Source organism: Typopeltis vanoorti, chromosome 5 (genome assembly GCF_054136105.1).
Source record: "Typopeltis vanoorti isolate ZY-2024b chromosome 5, IOZ_Tvanoo_1.0, whole genome shotgun sequence".
NCBI classification, from domain to species: Eukaryota; Metazoa; Arthropoda; class Arachnida; order Uropygi; family Thelyphonidae; genus Typopeltis; species Typopeltis vanoorti.
In genome coordinates this window covers 143,401,739-143,420,460 of record NC_143553.1, presented here as the reverse complement: position 1 = coordinate 143,420,460, position 18,722 = coordinate 143,401,739, and the positions used below count along the sequence as shown (strand labels likewise).

General features: G+C 34.2%; 1 protein-coding gene across 1 annotated transcript in view; it reads right to left on the bottom strand.

Annotated features, from left to right (window-relative positions):
* LOC150106895 (WD repeat-containing protein 48) overlaps positions 1-18,722 on the bottom strand; it is a 216,875-nt gene that overhangs the window by 176,559 nt on the left and 21,594 nt on the right. Inside the window, exon 4 of the mRNA XM_090392799.1 lies at positions 16,343-16,425. Within this exon, the coding sequence (XP_090248925.1) occupies positions 16,343-16,425 (83 nt within the window). The remainder of the gene's footprint in view (positions 1-16,342; positions 16,426-18,722) is intronic.

The window sequence follows — 18,722 nt, the reverse complement described above, 5'->3', positions numbered from 1 at the left end:
TCTTATTTGGTCTCAAAACCAGCTTGTTCTTTTCCAAGTGTTGTGTTTCTTTTCCATTATTTTTCATAGCCTCTTCTCAGTTATGCTTAAATAAATCATATCTGGCACAGATATGATTTATTTTACAGTACTCTTTTCTCCAATCCTAAGATTTTTTTTCAATAGTCTCCAGAACATTTTTACCTCTATGTTTTTCTTCTACATTATTTTTTGTATATTTTCTCCGTGTGAAACTGTGCATCGTTATGTTGGAAGATGGTGTTAGTAATGACTTGTTCATACATCGAGCAGAAAACTAGCATATACTTATTATTATTAGCTTTGCCCTTTTCTGTAAATTTTCCCAAAACGTGCTGTATGCTTGGTGGAATTAATTTCCTACTCTGTTTATCTCCAATCAATCTCCAACAAGGACTTTTTTTCCCCTATTTTCTTCGTCAGCTGCCTCATCTAATGCAGTGGTCTCCAAAGTGTGGTACGCATACCCCAGGGGGTACTTGAGTCGATATGTGGGGGTACATCAAAAAAAGTTTTATATTGATAGGAAAAAAATTAAGTAATTAAAGATAAAGAATATTACTTTCTTTCATCAATTAAACATATATCTAATATAGACAAAGACGTTATAAAGATCCTGTAAACTTAAATTTGCGAATAGCGCACATTGGGTGACTTTGCACACATAATCGTCCGTGGCAAAACTGTCATGTTTTTTAAAAGTAGGGAGTAAATCTCTTACTTCTTATCATTGCCATTGTTTGTAGAGCATCCTAGTGTTGACAAGCTCAACTAGAGAAGGAAAATTGCTTAGTTATCCTATTATCTACAGATGACACCACAGTTGTATTAATTATTTGACTATTAGTAGTAAGTTTAACGATTTTTTAGTATATATTGTTTCTGTGCAATTCCAACACCTTTTTGTGCTTACTTTTAGGTTTACTAGAAATAGTGAATTAATATTATCAAAATTGCTTACATTTTTTAAAATGTGTTTGATATTATCAATAGTAAATGAATTATATTTAAATTTTACAAATTAACCCTCACAAAATGGATAAATGGTTAAAAAAATTTCCTCCAAAGAAACCGCGAATTGAAGATAATTATGATAGTACTTCTATATCAGACGAACAACAAGGAAAAGATAGGATTGATTCTTCTATTCAAACAAGTTCGTTATCAGTAAACTTAAGTGATAAAAACATTAATCTGAAACTTAACAAAACCTTGCCCAAGAAAGTTCGAAATTATCAAGAAGACTACTTGAAATGGGAATTTACATCGACGATTGTCAACAATGAACCTCATCCTACATGTGTATTGTGTCATGAGACACTATGTAATGGAAGTATGAAACCATCATTATTAGTAAGACACTTAAAAACTAAACATCCTGAACATGAACACAAATCTTTATAATTATTTGAACGATGTTTGAAGACATGTAATTCTCAATCCAACAACTTAAAAAAATATTCACTAAAATTAACGATAAATATTTGGAGGCATCTCTTGAGGTTGCATTCTTAATTGCAAAAGACCAAAAGCCACACACATTGGGGAAAACTTGTACTCCCAACCACCATAAAAATGGTAGAAATAATCCATGGAAAAGAATATGCAGATAAACTAAAATGTATTCCCTTATCAGCAAATACTATTGGTAGACATATAGAAATCATAGCGGATAATTTAAAGAAGCAACGTATCACATCATCAGAAGCCATCAAACCAGAATTACAAGAAATTATGAAAGAAATGCAAGGCCATTGTTCACATTAAATATTCTAGTAGCAAGTCTTATACGTTGGTTAGACATAACTGGTAATTAGTTTACGGAATTAACAACGCAAATGAAGTATATTAATTAAAGGTAACTTTAATGAATCACTTCTATATTTTGGCAACGTCACATTGCCATCTTCAGGAACATAAAGATATGGTATGTGCACGCAGGCACTAACACAAAACAAATGAGGAAGAAAGCAAGAAACTAATATTGTTCCTAAAGTCCTAATGGTGCCCTCTTGCGGGCTAATTTGGTAGTTTTGGCTGTTGGGCTGAAGTTCTCATAATGTAAGTCTCCCAAATTTGGGGTAGTTTCATGCATCCAAATTTGTTGAGGTTAAGAACGTTTTTTAGAGCTGCTGAATATTCTTTGAATAATCTTTTGTATTTAAACTTGCTGCGATGAATTATTTTTGTTTTCTTCCAATGAATTTTATGGTGGGTATCTAAGGCATGGTCTGCCAGCCCAGAGCTGCTGTACTGATGAAACCGGATGTAGTCTTCGTATTCTGAAATCCTGATATTAGTTGTTCTGCCTGTTTGGCCGAAGTAGGACAATTTGCAGCTGCAAGGGACCTGGTATACACCAGGTAGGTCTAGGGGAATTGTTGGTCTTTGGTAGAGCGAATAAGGGATGCCAACTTTTTATATGGTCTATAACAGGAAGTAAGGTCATATTTTTTGAGGATATTGGTTATTTTCTCAGAGGTGCCCTGGATGTAGGGGATGGTGATAGACTTGGTGTAATCTTTATTGTGGAGGGGGGGAGGAGGGTTGTGGTTTACTGGTTTTTAGTATTTTTTGGATTTTTTTGGGGTTATAGCCATTGGCTAAGAAAGTGTTGAGGATGTGGTTTAGTTCAGTAGTCAGGGCCTTGTCATCTGAGCAGATTAATTTTGCCCTGTTATATAGTGTTTTTATAACCGCATATTGTTGTGAGGGAGGGGGGGATTGCTGGTGAATGTATTGGCCAGTATGGGTGGGTTTTCTGTAAACAGAGAAAACCAAAGAACCATCAAGCTGGCAGGTGATTAAAGTGTCTAGGAAGGGGAGGGTGTTGTTTTCCTCTTTTTCTAAGGTGAACTGGACTCTGGGGTGTTGGTTGTTTAAGTGTGTTAGGAAGGAGTGGAGTGCGTCTGAGCCATGTGGCCAAATAGCAAACACATCATCCACATAACGAAGCCAAATAGTGGGTTTTTGTGGGGCGGAGTTTAAGGCTTTCTCTTCAAATGTCTCCATAAAGAAATTGGCTAAGGGTGGGGAAAGTGGTGAACCCATGGCTGTCCCCTCTGTTTGTAGAACTTTCCTTGCCAAACGAAATAGCCTGAGTTCATTGTGAACTGAAATAGGGCTGAGATATCGGGAGGAAACTTGGCTTGGATGAGCTCAAGGGTTTCTTTGAGTGGGACATTAGTGAATAGGGAGGAGACGTCAAAACTGACCATTATGTCAGTGTGTTGGAGTGTGAGGTTTTCTATACTGGCTTTAAAGTGGGCTGAGTTTTTTTATGTGTGATGGTGTGTTGCCAGTGTAGTGTGCGAGCGTTTTGGCTAAATGTTTGGCTAATTTATGTGGGGGAATCAATGCCATCCACTATGGGACGCAATGGCACATTTTGTTTAAGTATTTTTGGGAGTCCATATAATCGGGGGGGGGTCTAGAGTTATAAGGTTTAAGTTTGTTGGTGACTTCCACAGGCCAAGAAGTGACTTTCTTAAGGAGTCTGTGGAGAGTTCTAATCTGAGAGCTGGTCGGATTGTATTCAATGGGGAGGTAAGTAGTCTAGTACTAAAGCATTTAGCTTACCTTTGTAGTCTTTTCGATTGAGCACCACAGTGGCGCTTCCCTTATCAGCTTTGGTGATTACTATTTTTTTGTTGTTTTTCAATTCTTGTAAGGCTGCATATTCATTTTTGGAGGTTTGGCTTTAGTCAGAACACCGACTACATCCAGTCTTACGTTGTTGGCGATATGGTTAGGCAGGTTGCGAATTCCATGCGCTATTTGGATCATGATTTCTTCAGCAGGTATCCTTTTAGGAGCTAGGGCGAAATTGTGACTACGTGAGAGTGCAGTGAGTGTTTCAGGCTTTAAAACTGCCGACGAGAGGTTGACTACAGTGTTGACTGGTGGCTGTGGTAAGGAAGTAGAATTCTTCGTCAGGTTTTCGTATTTTTTCATGTGCCGACTACGTATTTCTTCGAATTCTTTTCTTGCTGATGAGCATGAGATGTCATGAAGTATTGACCATAGATCACGGCCAAGTGTATTCGAAAGCTCTTCCTCTAGCACCCGTAAGGTTTTGTTTTCGTCGGCAAGGAGGAGAACGCACGTCGCGGTAATTTGTTCACTTAACAGGGCGAAGCTAGTGCGGTTATAAATGCGTAGAGCTTTCTCTGAAGTAAAACGGTGCTTCAATTTGACACAATTAGGGATCACTTTGTTATCCCGGCAGCGTTTTAGGAACGTCAGACAATTTATTTGCCTCGATATCTTCAACCTCAATTTGCCGTATTGACGGGCCTTTTGTGCGATTGCATCTCCGTGGATGATCATGATTCTAGTAGCATGGCTTATACTTGGTTAGACATAACTGGTAATTAGTTTACGGAATTAACAACGCAAATGAAGTATATTAATTAAAGGTAACTTTAATGAATCACTTCTATATTTCAGCAACGTCATATTGCCATCTTCAGGAACATAAAGATATGGTATGTGCACACAGGCACTAACACAAAGCAAATGAGGAACAAAGCAAGAAACTAATATTGTTCCTAAAGTAAAAATACATAAACAAAATGTGCCATTGCGTCCCATAGTGGATGGCATTGATTCCCCCACATATAAATTAGCCAAACATTTAGCCAAAACGCTCACACACTACACTGGCAACACACCATCACACATAAAAAACTCAGCCCACTTTAAAGCCAGTATAGAAAACCTCACACTCCAACACACTGACATAATGGTCAGTTTTGACGTCTCCTCCCTATTCACTAATGTCCCACTCAAAGAAACCCTTGAGCTCATCCAAGCCAAGTTTCCTCCCGATATCTCAGCCCTATTTCAGTTCACAATGAACTCAGGCTATTTCGTTTGGCAAGGAAAGTTCTACAAACAGATAGAGGGGACAGCCATGGGTTCACCACTTTCCCCACCCTTGGCCAATTTCTTTATGGAGACATTTGAAGAGAAAGCCTTAAACTCCACCCCACAAAATCCCACTATTTGGCTTTGTTATGTGGATGATGTGTTTGCTATTTGGCCACATGGCTCAGACACACTCCACTCCTTCCTAACACACTTAAACAACCAACACCTCAGAGTCCAGTTCACCTTAGAAAAAGAGGAAAACAACACCCTCCCCTTCCTAGACACTTTAATCACCCGCCAGCTTGATGGATCTTTGGTTTTCTCTGTTTACAGAAAACCCACCCATACTGGCCGATACATTCACCAACAATCCCCCCCTCCCTCACAACAATATGGGGTTATAAAAACACTATATAACAGGGCAAAATTAATCTGCTCAGATGACAAGGCCCTGACTACTGAACTAAACCACATCCTCAACACTTTCTTAGCCAATGGCTATAACCCCAAAAAAATCCAAAAAATACTAAAAACCAGTAAACCACAACCCCCCTCCCCCCCTCCACAATAAAGATTACACCAAGTCTATCACCATCCCCTACATCCAGGGCACCTCTGAGAAAATAATCAATATCCTCAAAAAATATGACCTTACTTCCTGTTACAGACCATATAAAAAGTTGGCATCCCTTATCCGCTCTACCAAAGACCAACCACTTCCCCTAGACCTACCTGGTGTATACCAGGTCCCTTGCAGCTGCAAACTGTCCTACTTCGGCCAAACAGGCAGAACAACTAATATCAGGATTTCAGAACACAAAGACTACATCCGGTTTCACCAGTATAGCCGCTCTAGGCTAGCAGACCATGCCTTAGATACCCACCATAAAATTCGTTGGAAGAAAACAAAAATAATTCATCGCAGCAAGTTTAAATACAAAAGATTATTCAAAGAATCTTCAGCAGCTCTAAAAAACGTTCTTAACCTCAACAAATTTGGGTGCATGAAACTACCCCAAATTTGGGAAACTTACATTATGAGAACTTCAGCCCAACAGCCAAAACTACCAAATTAGCCCGCAAGAGGGCACCATTAGGACTTTAGGAACAATATTAGTTTCTTGCTTTCTTCCTCATTTGCTTTGTGTTAGTGCCTGCGTGCACATACCATATCTTTATGTTCCTGAAGATGGCAATGTGACGTTGCCGAAATATAGAAGTGATTCATTAAAGTTACCTTTAATTAATATACTTCATTTGCGTTGTTAATTCCGTAAACTAATTACCAGTCACATTAAATATTGTAATAAATATGTTTGTAAGCTGTTAATAATAAAAATAATGTGTAAAAATATCTAGCATTTTTAATTATTATATGATGATACAAGGCATATTTCCTCTTTATAATATTTATTACAATAGATTTTTGATTAATCAATTGGGGATATGCGCTATTTATTTTTTCTGTCTTGGGGGTATGTGATCAAAAAAGTTTGGAGACCACTGATCTAATGAATCAAAAAATTCCTCCACTTTTTCCTTAGGAAAACCTTCTGTGGTCCATAGGCACAAATAAGTTTTTGTCCATTTCCCCATTGTGAAGTCTACCCACATCACTCTACTTCAAGCTGTCTTCCAATCAAAAAGTTTATCTTCATGTTTGGTATTGAATGCTATCACTATGCATTCCTTTCCTTGATTCTTATTGCCCAAATATAACATCCTACACTTAGTAAGATCTCAATATTTTTGTCTTCTTTGTCTCAGTAATGCCAATTATGTACAAGTGGTACTTTTCCAGCTCTTCTGCAAATGCAATTTCCTTTTTTGAAGATACTTCAGTGCAATCTTTGTTTGCTTAGACTTGTATAAAGGATTAAAACAAGAATATAATTTCTTTTCAAGCATAATATATTTGTAACTAAGCAAAAAAAATTGTTTTTTAAACATCAAGAGATGGTTCAGAGATACATGCATCTCGGAGCATGTACAGTATTATTATTATTATTGTATAGTATATTGCTGCATGATATTGTTTTTACATTATCATAATGCTAGAGAATTAACATGTCATTGCAGCAATGCACTAATTAAAAACTGATGAATGCATGAAGTTTTATAACAGACATTTCTAAATTTTGCTTGTGATGAGAAGCAGCAAGTGAAAGCGTTCATCTTCATACTTTCTCGTTAATTTACTAGAATTCAGTTAGGTCTAATATTCTTGCCAGTAAACGTGTCACTGATATTCATCATAAGAATGGCTCAACTATTTCTTGCTATCAAGTTTAAGTGATGATACAATATTTTAATTCAACAATATTCAGTAATTATCATAGGATTTCTACTTCCCTGCAGTGCATGTAACATCATATCAGCTCAGTGGACCATCACCAAAAAATTGATTTCACTATAACTAAACGAATAGCATATTACTGTATGTTAATATAATCAAATCTATTTTAAAAAAAGTCTGCACAGTAATATTCAAAATTAAATAATTTTTAATATATTAAATGTTTTATTGTATATGAAGACTTAATGACTCTGGCTGGGGTAATAAGGATATTAAATAAAATCATGAAGAAATAAAATAAAAAAAAAGTATGTAATTAGGGAAGATATTCCCCCACGCCAGTTCATGTACAGTAACACTAACTACGTTAGCTGTGTATGTATAGCTAACATGCTATGCAAGGTTTAACATACTGTCTCTCATAGCAAATAAAAATTTCATCCCTTGATTCTTATTGTGCTGTTATTGTACTACATATCTCCACTTCTTTGAATTTATTTATGCATGCATTTCATCACAGTCTTGTCTCTTCATAGACAGCATTAATTTTCTTTCATAGTATATTATAGGCTAAATCCTACCCCTGTGCTTTCTTTGAGTCAATTTCTTTAATATGTTTACCACTGTGAATTTCTTTTGATCTGTCTGTTTAGTCTATGTAGTAATGCCACATGAACGATAAATTTCACAACCACCTGGTTTCTTCATTAGCATAAATTATGTCTTTAAATTATGTGCTAACTCATCTTAGCTACTTCATGTATGGGAGATTCACGACATCCTTATAGTTATATGCTTGACTTTTTTTTGTAAGTAAACCAATGCTATACCACAAGACTGTAATACACTTCTTATGTTCTCTACACTTTGTCGCTTAAGAGTGCAGAATAACCACTGAATAAAGTAGCGATTTATTTTCAAGTCTGTGTGTAAACCGAATCCCCGGAGAAAGCTGGTTAAGACATTTTATGAACGCCTACAGTTCTTGCATTCCTGGACAAATAATGAGGGGGGGGGAGAGGATCGTCTGTATATATAATGATCAGTTTCTTGAACACAACAATGACAGGTTGGTCAGCTGTAACAAAATGGATGAACCTATATCTAGGGCCATTTCCCGTTTGTAAAAATGAGAATAAAATATGAAAAAAAAAAAAACTTACTTGGACAGTAGTTTCTTTTTTGCATAAATCTGTGAAGAGAATCTACAAATGCGCTGTGCACTAACCATGATATGACTGGGTTCTAATATATAAACAAACAAAAATAGAAATAAAAAAAAATCTAAAATTAGATTTTTGTTTATTTCTCTGCAATTCCTAAGTTTTATGTAAAACTGGTCTGAGAGTTTTGCAAATGACCAAGAGAAACCAAAGCTACCTTATATTCCAAATATATCAAATTCCAAAAAGCACATAGACAAGGAATATTGTTGAGACCCATATATCATGTTGGTACTATATTGGAAAAATTTGAATGCTATTACCATATAAACAGATCCATATTAAAAAATATATAATATGATCAGAATGAAATAAATACATTAATATGTTCGTTTCATACTGATCTGTTTTTATGTGTTGTAATTGACTTTCTTCATGATTCTTCATTTTTAATTCTATCAAATTTTTGTTTTATTAAAAATCTTTCTTAGCATTTTCATTTGACATGTAGTATTTATCTGTTGTATTTTTGATGTTTCTATTCTAGGATTTGACATGCATAAGTTGCCAGCCTGGTTGGCCGAGTGGTTAGCAGATCTGCTCTCCAGCCAAAGGCTGTGGGTTCGATCCCATCATGGGCATGGATGTCTGTGATTGTCTGTGAACATACTAGAAGTGATGGTGGGCGGTAGATGGCATTGGTATGGTTGATGATTGTAGTTGTGGTTCGTTGTAGTTGGTAAAATGAGTGGGTGAGGCAGAAAGCTGTAGAGTAGGTGCCCTTCCTCGATGGATTCATTGGACTCCCTGGAAGTGTCATGTAAAAATAATAATAATATGTTAATATTGATTTATATATTCTTACTTTTGTTTCTTTTGTTAAATCTTTATTTTTTCATATATTTGAGTTTGAACAACTTGATATTTTATTAGTCTTCATTTCTGAAATTATGGACTTTACAACCGTGTTATAAATAACTATTTTAATTTTCCCGACGTTTCGACCTTCGTATTAAGGTCATCGTCTGGAGTATATACAAATATACGAGGACAAGCTGAGTTACATTTCACACAGTAAGCTAAAAAAAACAATGATTTGAGATCAAGTCATTGTTTCTTTAGCTTACTGTGTGAAATGTAACTCAGCTTGTCCTTGTATATACTCCAGGTGATGACCTTAATACGAAGGTCAAAACGTCGGGAAAATTAAAATAGTTATTTATAAAACCGTTGTAAAGTCCATAATTTCTAAAATGAATGCTAATCACCGTGCAACACTAAAAGAAAGGATGATATTTTATTAGCCTTCAGGGATTAATCTAGGTATTTAAATATCATTACTTGTCTCAATATTTTTCCATTTAATTCCAATTTACATCTTGATTCTTTTTCAATTACCAATGCATTGGATTTCGGTTAACATTTTCATGTTAAAATTGTTGTACATCTGTTGGAATTTAAATAACTGCTTTCAGAGATCATTTCCTTCAAGCAATACTGCATCCTTCTATGTATCCAACCAAATTAGAAATTTTATTTTTTGTTCTTTATTCTATTTAATTTTTGTTTCTTAAATCATTATTATTTCATCCATAATTATGTTAAAAAAATATGGACTTATACAGTGGCCTATAAGTCACAAAGGGGTTAAAAATGTGAATAACTTTTTTGATTACTAATTTTTTCATTTATTTTATTTATTTTCAGGTATTCTTGGAAAAGTTCACAACCCGACAACAAACCAAAATCATGCAATTTTATTTTGAAAATCAGGCACATTTCTAGTGAGCAAATAATTTTGCAAAGATCTGTAATAAAATGACCATCATGTTCCTCAGATCTGACAGCTCCCAACTTCATCCTATGGGGAATGAAGAAAAGGTGTATGTGAAACAAGCACTTGACAATCCAACAGTTAAAGGAGAACATTTGTGCAGAAATTAGGGCACTGCAGCTAGAAATATTAACAACTGTCATGGAACAGACTGTAGAAAGGATCTGCCTTTGTGAAGTCAAAAATGGAAGAAATTTACATGATATGATTTTTCATAATTAATAAAAAAAAATTCCTGGGTCTGTATTTCATTATAACAAAAAATAATACATAAAAAGGTAATTAAATGCTTAAACTCCTCCCTGACTTTGGGCCACCCTGTACAACCGTCTTCTTTGATCCCTTTTAGGGATTTTCTACATATTTGTGTTGTGATAAATTATTACACATTAATTTTATTGTATAATACATCTGTGATTGTTTCAATAATTTGCATGGTATATTTCTTAATGCTGGTACTTTCAGGACATCCTGCAATCTGAAGCTTTTTTCTAAGACAATGAAACATACAAATATTGATTTCTATATTTTATTGCTTTTTCTATTATCTGCCTTAAGACAAACAAACAGTGCATGATCTTATCTTAAGAAATCATTGTTAAATCATTATAATTTAGTCTTGATTATAATTCTTCTTTGGTAAATTTTGTACATATTTTTAGGGTAGCACATAAATTTATTCCAGGATAGTTTTTGTGTTCAGATTTGATACCCTTTAAATACTATGGTATTGCAATGTTTACTTCATTCATTGGGAATCTGTCTTTTCTTAAACATATGTTTAATTGAATTTCTCATGTTTTCAGTCATTTCTTTATTTCCTTCTTTTAACATTTTGTTTTAAATTCCAGATGATTTCCTATTTTTCAATTTTCAGATAATGTCACCATTTCATGGTCTCAAACCCTAACACAGTATATTATTTGTCCGAAATAGTGTGGCAATACCATAGTTAAATACTATGGTATTGCAATGTTTACTTCATTCATTGGGAATCTGTCTTTTCTTAAACATATGTTTAATTGAATTTCTCATGTTTTCAGTCATTTCTTTATTTCCTTCTTTTAACATTTTGTTTTAAATTCCAGATGATTTCCTATTTTTCAATTTTCAGATAATGTCACCATTTCATGGTCTCAAACCCTAACACAGTATATTATTTGTCCGAAATAGTGTGGGATCTATGGTCAATTTTCTTAGTCTTATCGTTATTTCATTTCTTATTGTTTTATACTCTTCATATTTGGCTATATTAGTATTTATTTATTTTTTTTTTAAATTTCTGATAGTGCTTTTATTTCTATAGTACATCAGGGAATTCATCATGTTTTGCATTTGGCATTTTCCAGTTTTTGTTTCTGGTCTAGTGCTTCATATACCTCTTGTTCATCATCAAATTCCTGATATAAATACCCTCAAGGGGTATAACTGGATATGATAGTAGCACATGAAAAATTTACATCATTACTAACTTCCTATCTACAATTTTCCTCCAAATCAGTCTGTTACTTGCTAAGACTCCAATATTATCAGGTCTTATATATTTCTGTCTTCTAAGGCACTTTTTACTGTATCAATCCATCTATATCTTGGTCTTCCTCTGGGTCTTTTTCCTACCAACCTGGCAGAGAACACTTCTTTTGCTAATCTTTCCTCTCCCATTCTGCTTAAGTGACCATACCACCTGAGATTAGCTCTGCTAATGCATTCCTGGATGTTGACAATGTCAAGTTCTTTCCTAATATCCCCGTTTTTAATATGATATTGCCATTGATGCCATCTGTTCATGTCCCTAATCTTTCTCAGGACTCTCATATCTGCGGTCTCTAGTCTTTGGTGAAGTGTTTTACTTCTGACTCAGCTCTCAGATCCATAAGTTAAAACTGGTTTAAACACTGTCTTGTATACATCTAATTTAGTGTTCTGACTAATTTCTCTCTTATTCATTACGAATTTATTCAATTGACTTCCTACCATACCATCTTTGTTGATTCTGTTGTCTATTTCCATATTTAATTTACCATATTCACTAAAAATCGTGCCTAAGTAGCTGAAATGTTTTACTTGTTCCACAGGTTCTCCATTCACAATGCAGTTGATATTTTCAATGATTCTGCCTATTTTCATTGTCTGTCTTTTTAATGCTGACCTTCACACCATATCTATTACAACAGTTATTCAATTTAGTCAGGGAATCTTGCAGACTTGTAGCAGATTTATTTAGAAATATAACATCATCCACATAAAGCAAAGAGCTGATTAACACCTCCAATTTTGATATCAGGTATAATACAACTTTCCTTCATAATGTGATCCATATAGATAATGAATAACAGAGTGGATAACGTACATCTATGTCTGACACCAGATTTAACGTTAAACCACCTTCCTGTACTTCAATTCTAACTGCTGACTTACAACTCAAATAAAGACCAAGCATTACTTGCTATAATGCCCCATTAACACCATATAACTGTAGAGTTTTGAATAGTTTCTCTCTTGGTACCTTATCATATGCCTTTTCGATCTACCAAACTTAAATACAGATCTTTGTTATATTCCCATGATTTCTCAGCTATCTGTCGTAAAGTGAAAATCTGATCCTGACAGCCTCTATTTGGCCTGAATCCAGCTTGTTCTTCACCAAGCTTCTCTTCCACAATCCTTCTCAACCACTTCTCAAGTATACTTACATATATACTTACATACATATATACTTCTTGATGGGGAGGAGGTTGAGAGGATCCAGAGACGAGTGACCAAGATGATAGCAAGTCTGTGGAATGAACCTTATGAGAACAGGTTGAAGATTTGTGGGTTACAAAAATTGGTTGATAGGCGAAAAAGGGGTGATATGATTGAGACATTCAAATTACTGAAGGTTTTCTATAGGATTAATCCAGAAGAATATTTTTGAGAATAGGATTGGTGGTGGGAGGACTAGGGTCTATACATGGAAGCTGGACAAGAGTGTGGTTAGCAGGGGTGTTATAACTAGGTTTTTTACTTGGAGAATGGTGAATGAGTGGAATAAGTTGCCAGAGTCTGTTGTGGGTGCTATGACTGTGAATGAGTTCAAGGTGAAGATACTGTGTGAATGTCGAATAGTTGTTCTTGACATGATGTTAGGGCTTCCCTCGATGAGTCTGTCGACTCCTTGGAGTTGCCCGAGATAATAATAATAATAATAATAATATCATACCAGGAACACTCAGTAATGAAATGCCTCTGTAATTCTCACATTCAGTTTTATTTCCCTTTTTATATATGGGTACTATGAGAGCTCATCTGGAATTCGTCCCTTTGTCTAGGCTTCCTGAACTATGCAGCAGCCACCGTAAGACTTTTATACGTCCATACTTGAGCATTTCTGGTCGAATATCATCTACTCCTGCTACCTTTCCACATTTCAGGCTTTTGATGGCTTTTTCTACTTCAAGTACGGATATATATTCCTGACTGTATCCCTGGTCAGTGTTTTTTTTACCACTGTGCTGTCATCATCACTGCTTGTTTTATTTAGCAATTTTTCTAAGTAATTACCCCATACTTCAAGGATATATTTTTTTCCTGTCAACTTTATCATCTCTAATTCCTTTTACAGCACTCTTTCCTCCGTTTCTGAGCTTCTTCAACAACCTCCAGATATCTTGCCACCTTCTTGATATTTATTTTCTATGTTCTTGCCAAAGTCCTGCCATGACTTTTGTTTAGCCAGTTTTACATAGCGTTTAGCTTTCTTACATTTGTCTATGTATTCTCTAAGAGCACAAGCTGACTTATTTGACAGGAATTTTTGATATGCTTTCTTCTTTTCCTTCACTGTCTCTTTAACTTCCTGTGTCCACCATGGAGTTCTGATTTTTCTATCCTTGCAGACAACCTCAGCCCATGCCACTGAATCTCCAAGGTTTGATTCCTGTTCTCAAACTCTTTCACTTTTTCTTGAATAATGTTTATATATTTTAGTCTACAGTTCATTTCTGAGAGCTGCTCAACTTTTATTTTCTTTAAAATTTTCTTACATATTCTTCTTTTCAATATGAAATTCAGTTTTATCCTGCTCCAGACTAAATGGATCACTTCCAATTTTAAATCCTCTGTACACTCTATTGTCCTGCACCAGGGAGAAAACATCACTATCAACAATAACATAGTCAATGAGACTTTTCTTATTCTTTTCCTCTTCTCTGCATGTGAATTTGTGCACATTGTTATGTTGGAACATGGTGTTAGTAATAACCAGTCTGTGTCCTGAGCAGAAATCCAACAGGTATTTGCCATTATTATTAGGTTTGCTCTTTTCTCCAAATTTTCCCAAAATATTTTTGTATGTCTGACAATTATTTCCTACTCTGCTATTTAGACCCCCAACAAGGACCAACTTTTCCTTTTTCATTGTGTCAGTTGCTTTCTCTAAAGCCTCAAAAAATTCCTCCACTTCTACCTTAGTAGAACCTTCTGTGGGACCATAGGCACAAATAAGTCTCATTGTCCAGTTCCCCATTCTCATATTTGCCCACATCACTCTACTTGAGGCTGCCTGCCATTCAAAAAGATTAGCCTCGTATTTAGTGTTGAATACTATGCCTACTCCTTCTTTTTCTTGATTGTCATTGCCTAAATATAACTTTTTGTATTTATTGCTCAGAAAGATCTCGTTTTTGCCTTTTTTGTTTCAGCCACCCCTATTATTTGGATCTGGTACTTATCTAATTCCTCAGCTGGCTCCATTTCTTTGCAATTGAGGTTTCTTATGTTGATAGTACCAATCTTCAACTCTGGTGATGTTGAGTTGGGGTGGGTTTTAGGATTTGTTCCAGTAGCTGACTTTTCGCTGGTTGCCCTGGCGAAAAACAACGGTGGCCTTGTTTAACCGGCGATGCCCCAGCCAGCATGAAATTATGTCATGTTGTACCATCATTTGAAATTTTGGTTTAAGGCAATAAGGATACAATTTGGTCGGCTAAATCCCAAATTGCCTAGCCCATCCTCGTCCGTTCAGTATCGAGGTAGATACCTAAAGGATGCATCACGAGAAGGTGAGGATTGGACATTAGGTCAGTAGCCCTGGTCAGTTCTTTGCATTCTTTTGAAGGCTATGTGGAGGTCTCCTCTCAGTTATATAGCTTTGACCCTTAATGTCCATTTTGAATTTTTCTCAATGAGAATCCATATCTTCTTCATTACTACTAACATTTTTTTTTTTTTTTATATACTCTTTTAGTCTATTTTGGTAAGGTATTCTTATACTGCCCTCTTGTAATAATTCCATCTTAAATTTATTTCCCTGCATTTTTTTTAATTTTTTTATTTTGCTTTTTCACCTTATTCATATTTTGTTGGAGTCAAAATTTCCTATGAGTAATTGGTGATCATTTCCAATGACTGCAGATGCTGGAAATCTATTATTTCTCCTGGTTTTGCTATTCTATTTGTAATTATATAATCTATGGTAGATATTTGCCCTCTGTTATTTCTTCACATTATTTTATGTTGACTTGTGATTAAAGAAAGTATTATTTATTCCAAATTTGTTATCTGTACAAAATCGAAGCAATCTTATTTGAGTTTTCAGTTGTTTCATTGAATCTTTGATATGTTTCTAGGACTGCATTGTTTCTAATTCTTGTATTTAAGTCTGCTACCAACATTCTTAATTCAGATTTTTTTTTTTTTTTTTTACAATTTTCTGTAGCAGTTCATAAAATCCTTCAGTTTCTGTTTACAATTTTCCTTCTTCAGGGCATATTTTCCAATTTTATTTTTATGCCCAGTATCCTTTCAGATATATTCTCATTCTTTTATTTCATTCTAAACAATCCTCATTATTAAACTTCACTCTTTTTTTTTTTTATTATACCTATACCTGCGTTACTTGTTTCTCTACTCCACTGAAAAATATGTGATATTTATCTTAATTCATACATCCTTTTATCTTTCTGTGTTTCTGATATGAATGCTATTTTTATATTTTACTTATCCAATTTTTCAATTCATGTTTTTGATTTAAGGAATGATGTTCCAAATTCCAATTCTCAATGTGTTCAGTTTCTAATGTGCCATTTTTGTTGTTCTTTTCAAATCCAGCTGGACAGTCCAGCTACATTTTGTATAAAGAATTAACACAGTACAGAATTAAGAATTACTTAAACATACCTTATGGGTCCTTAATGTTGACATGCAAAATCCTTTGTATGCATTCCATACTTTTACTGTTGTATCACTGGATGCTGATATTACTGAAAGTTAAGGAAAACAAAATATAATAAGAAAGAATTTGTTTACCACATTTATTTTTTAATCAAGCAAATCAGTAGTATCTGTATAATTAAAATAAGCATTGTGCAGATGTTGACTATTACTGTCATTGGTGGTTGGTTCTCTTGTTTATTTAAGAACAGACTTAACAGTCTTCAAGATGTTAGTTTTTTTTTTTTTTTTATATATACTTATTTGGGATTAAGAGTATTCTGTAAATCAAGGTATATTTCTAGAATAATCAGTAGTTTTTTTTTTTTTTTTAGGTCAACAGTTTTTTTCATCTAAATGCATGTAGGGTGACAAACACATCATGATACTCCAGGTACATGTTAGGTGAAATACTAAATATTCATTTTTTTTTCTCCTTTGTTAATAAATCATTAAATTTCTTCATTAATAATATTTGTATGACCTGAGAAGGTCAATGAAATCCTGTTTGTTAATTTATTAAGGTATTGAAGTGTTAACACCATTTAATACATCAATAAGGATTGTACTTTGTGTAAATTTTTATCTTCCTTCTATGAAAAGTACTACTTTTTAGAATAAAATAGAATAGATGTAGTATCTAGAAGATTCATGTAAAATGAATGGATGTAGTATCTAGAAGGTCTTAATTAAAAAGTTTTTTTGTTTTTTTTAAAAACCCTTCTAGATACTACATCTGTCTAATGGTATCTTTAGTAAGATTTTATAAATTAAGTTTTTATATGACATTATAAATTTATACATGTAATTTATTCTGCACTCCTATGTTTACCTTTCTTCGGTAAAATGATATCATGATTAGTGATGTAACATCACACGTCTCATTCTAATTTTGAATGATCAATTGTTTGTATTCTACCTTGTAAAAAACTGTTTTCTGTCTAGCCACTGATGATAATTTGTTATTTTCAAACTGAAATATCTGACAGTATATTAAATACTTTTCTTGTGCTAATGTGTAGATAATTCTTACTCATATAGAATGGTTTGAATGTATTCACTCATGTTCTCTCTTTATTCATTTTGTTACACTTACATTTTTATTTTTATACACAGACATATAACAATACCTACATATTCAACAGTGCCAAATTAGATAATCATTATGCATATTTTAATTAATCTACCTTCCAGCCATCCACTGCTTCAATAACACACCAACAGAGCCATTTCACAGATTTTCTATTTTAATAATAATAAAAAAAAAAGAATTTTGTATATTCTAATGCTCTTCTTCACTATATTAAGCACTTTGGTAGAGTCTAATTCAACTAAATGTTAAATTCCTGCTATCTATTCATTGTGGTGTTTTATTATGAATTATAAACTGTTTATTGTTATTAATAATTGCAGATAAAATTCAAAGGAAAGGTGTTATTGCTTCAGTGAAAAGAAGATGCATAAACCTATTCTATACTAAGATTAAAATTATTAAATTTAGTGCTGATGGTGTATCAAATGGTGTTCTGCAGCCAATCACAGACTTACCTGCACATTAATGTTGTTACAGTTGTTTAAAACAAAGATAAAGTGCAGTTATCTATAAATGTGACAATGTTATTCGTGAAATGGAAAAACTTTTAATGGTGAAGAGTGATGACTAAACTGGTTGGCATGTTTCCTTAAGCCAGTTATTCAGAATAACTTTTTCATTTGAGAAAATTATTTAAATTTTTCATTTGCGTATCTGCTTAAATGGAAATAAATGTTTTATTTACATCATTTACATCTGGAATACATGACTGCTTAAAAACCTTATTAAACTATTACGTGCTTCTATAGCCTGCGTAGCTCAGTCAGTATAGATGAAGCCCTTTGGTTGGAAGGAATAAGAATACATGCATCTACAAGAAAAAAAAAAAAAAGCAGGTCATTCACTATACAATAAATTTGCTACCTGACAGTGGTCTAGAACCCAATGTGTCATATGACTGGGGTATGCCTGTACCCATCACATCTACATCTAGTCATTGCCATAATTTCCTTAGGCACTGTTTCTAAGTCTTAATACATTCATGCTGGGCAGGGACAAATTGTCTTGTGCTGTACCTGACCTTGAAGTGGGACATGAGAATTTGCCATGTATTTCCTGTTTGTATATTGGAGAAGCATGCTCCAAATGAAACCAAAAGTGCATTAAGGAGAGGAATAAAAATGTTTGCTTCAGGATACATTAGAAACCAATCTTCTCTTCTTCTGCAGCTTGTCCCACTTAAGTGGGTCGCTGTTAATGATGAGTCTCCTCCACATCCTCCTGTCTTGGGCTGTCACTACATCCAAGCTCGTC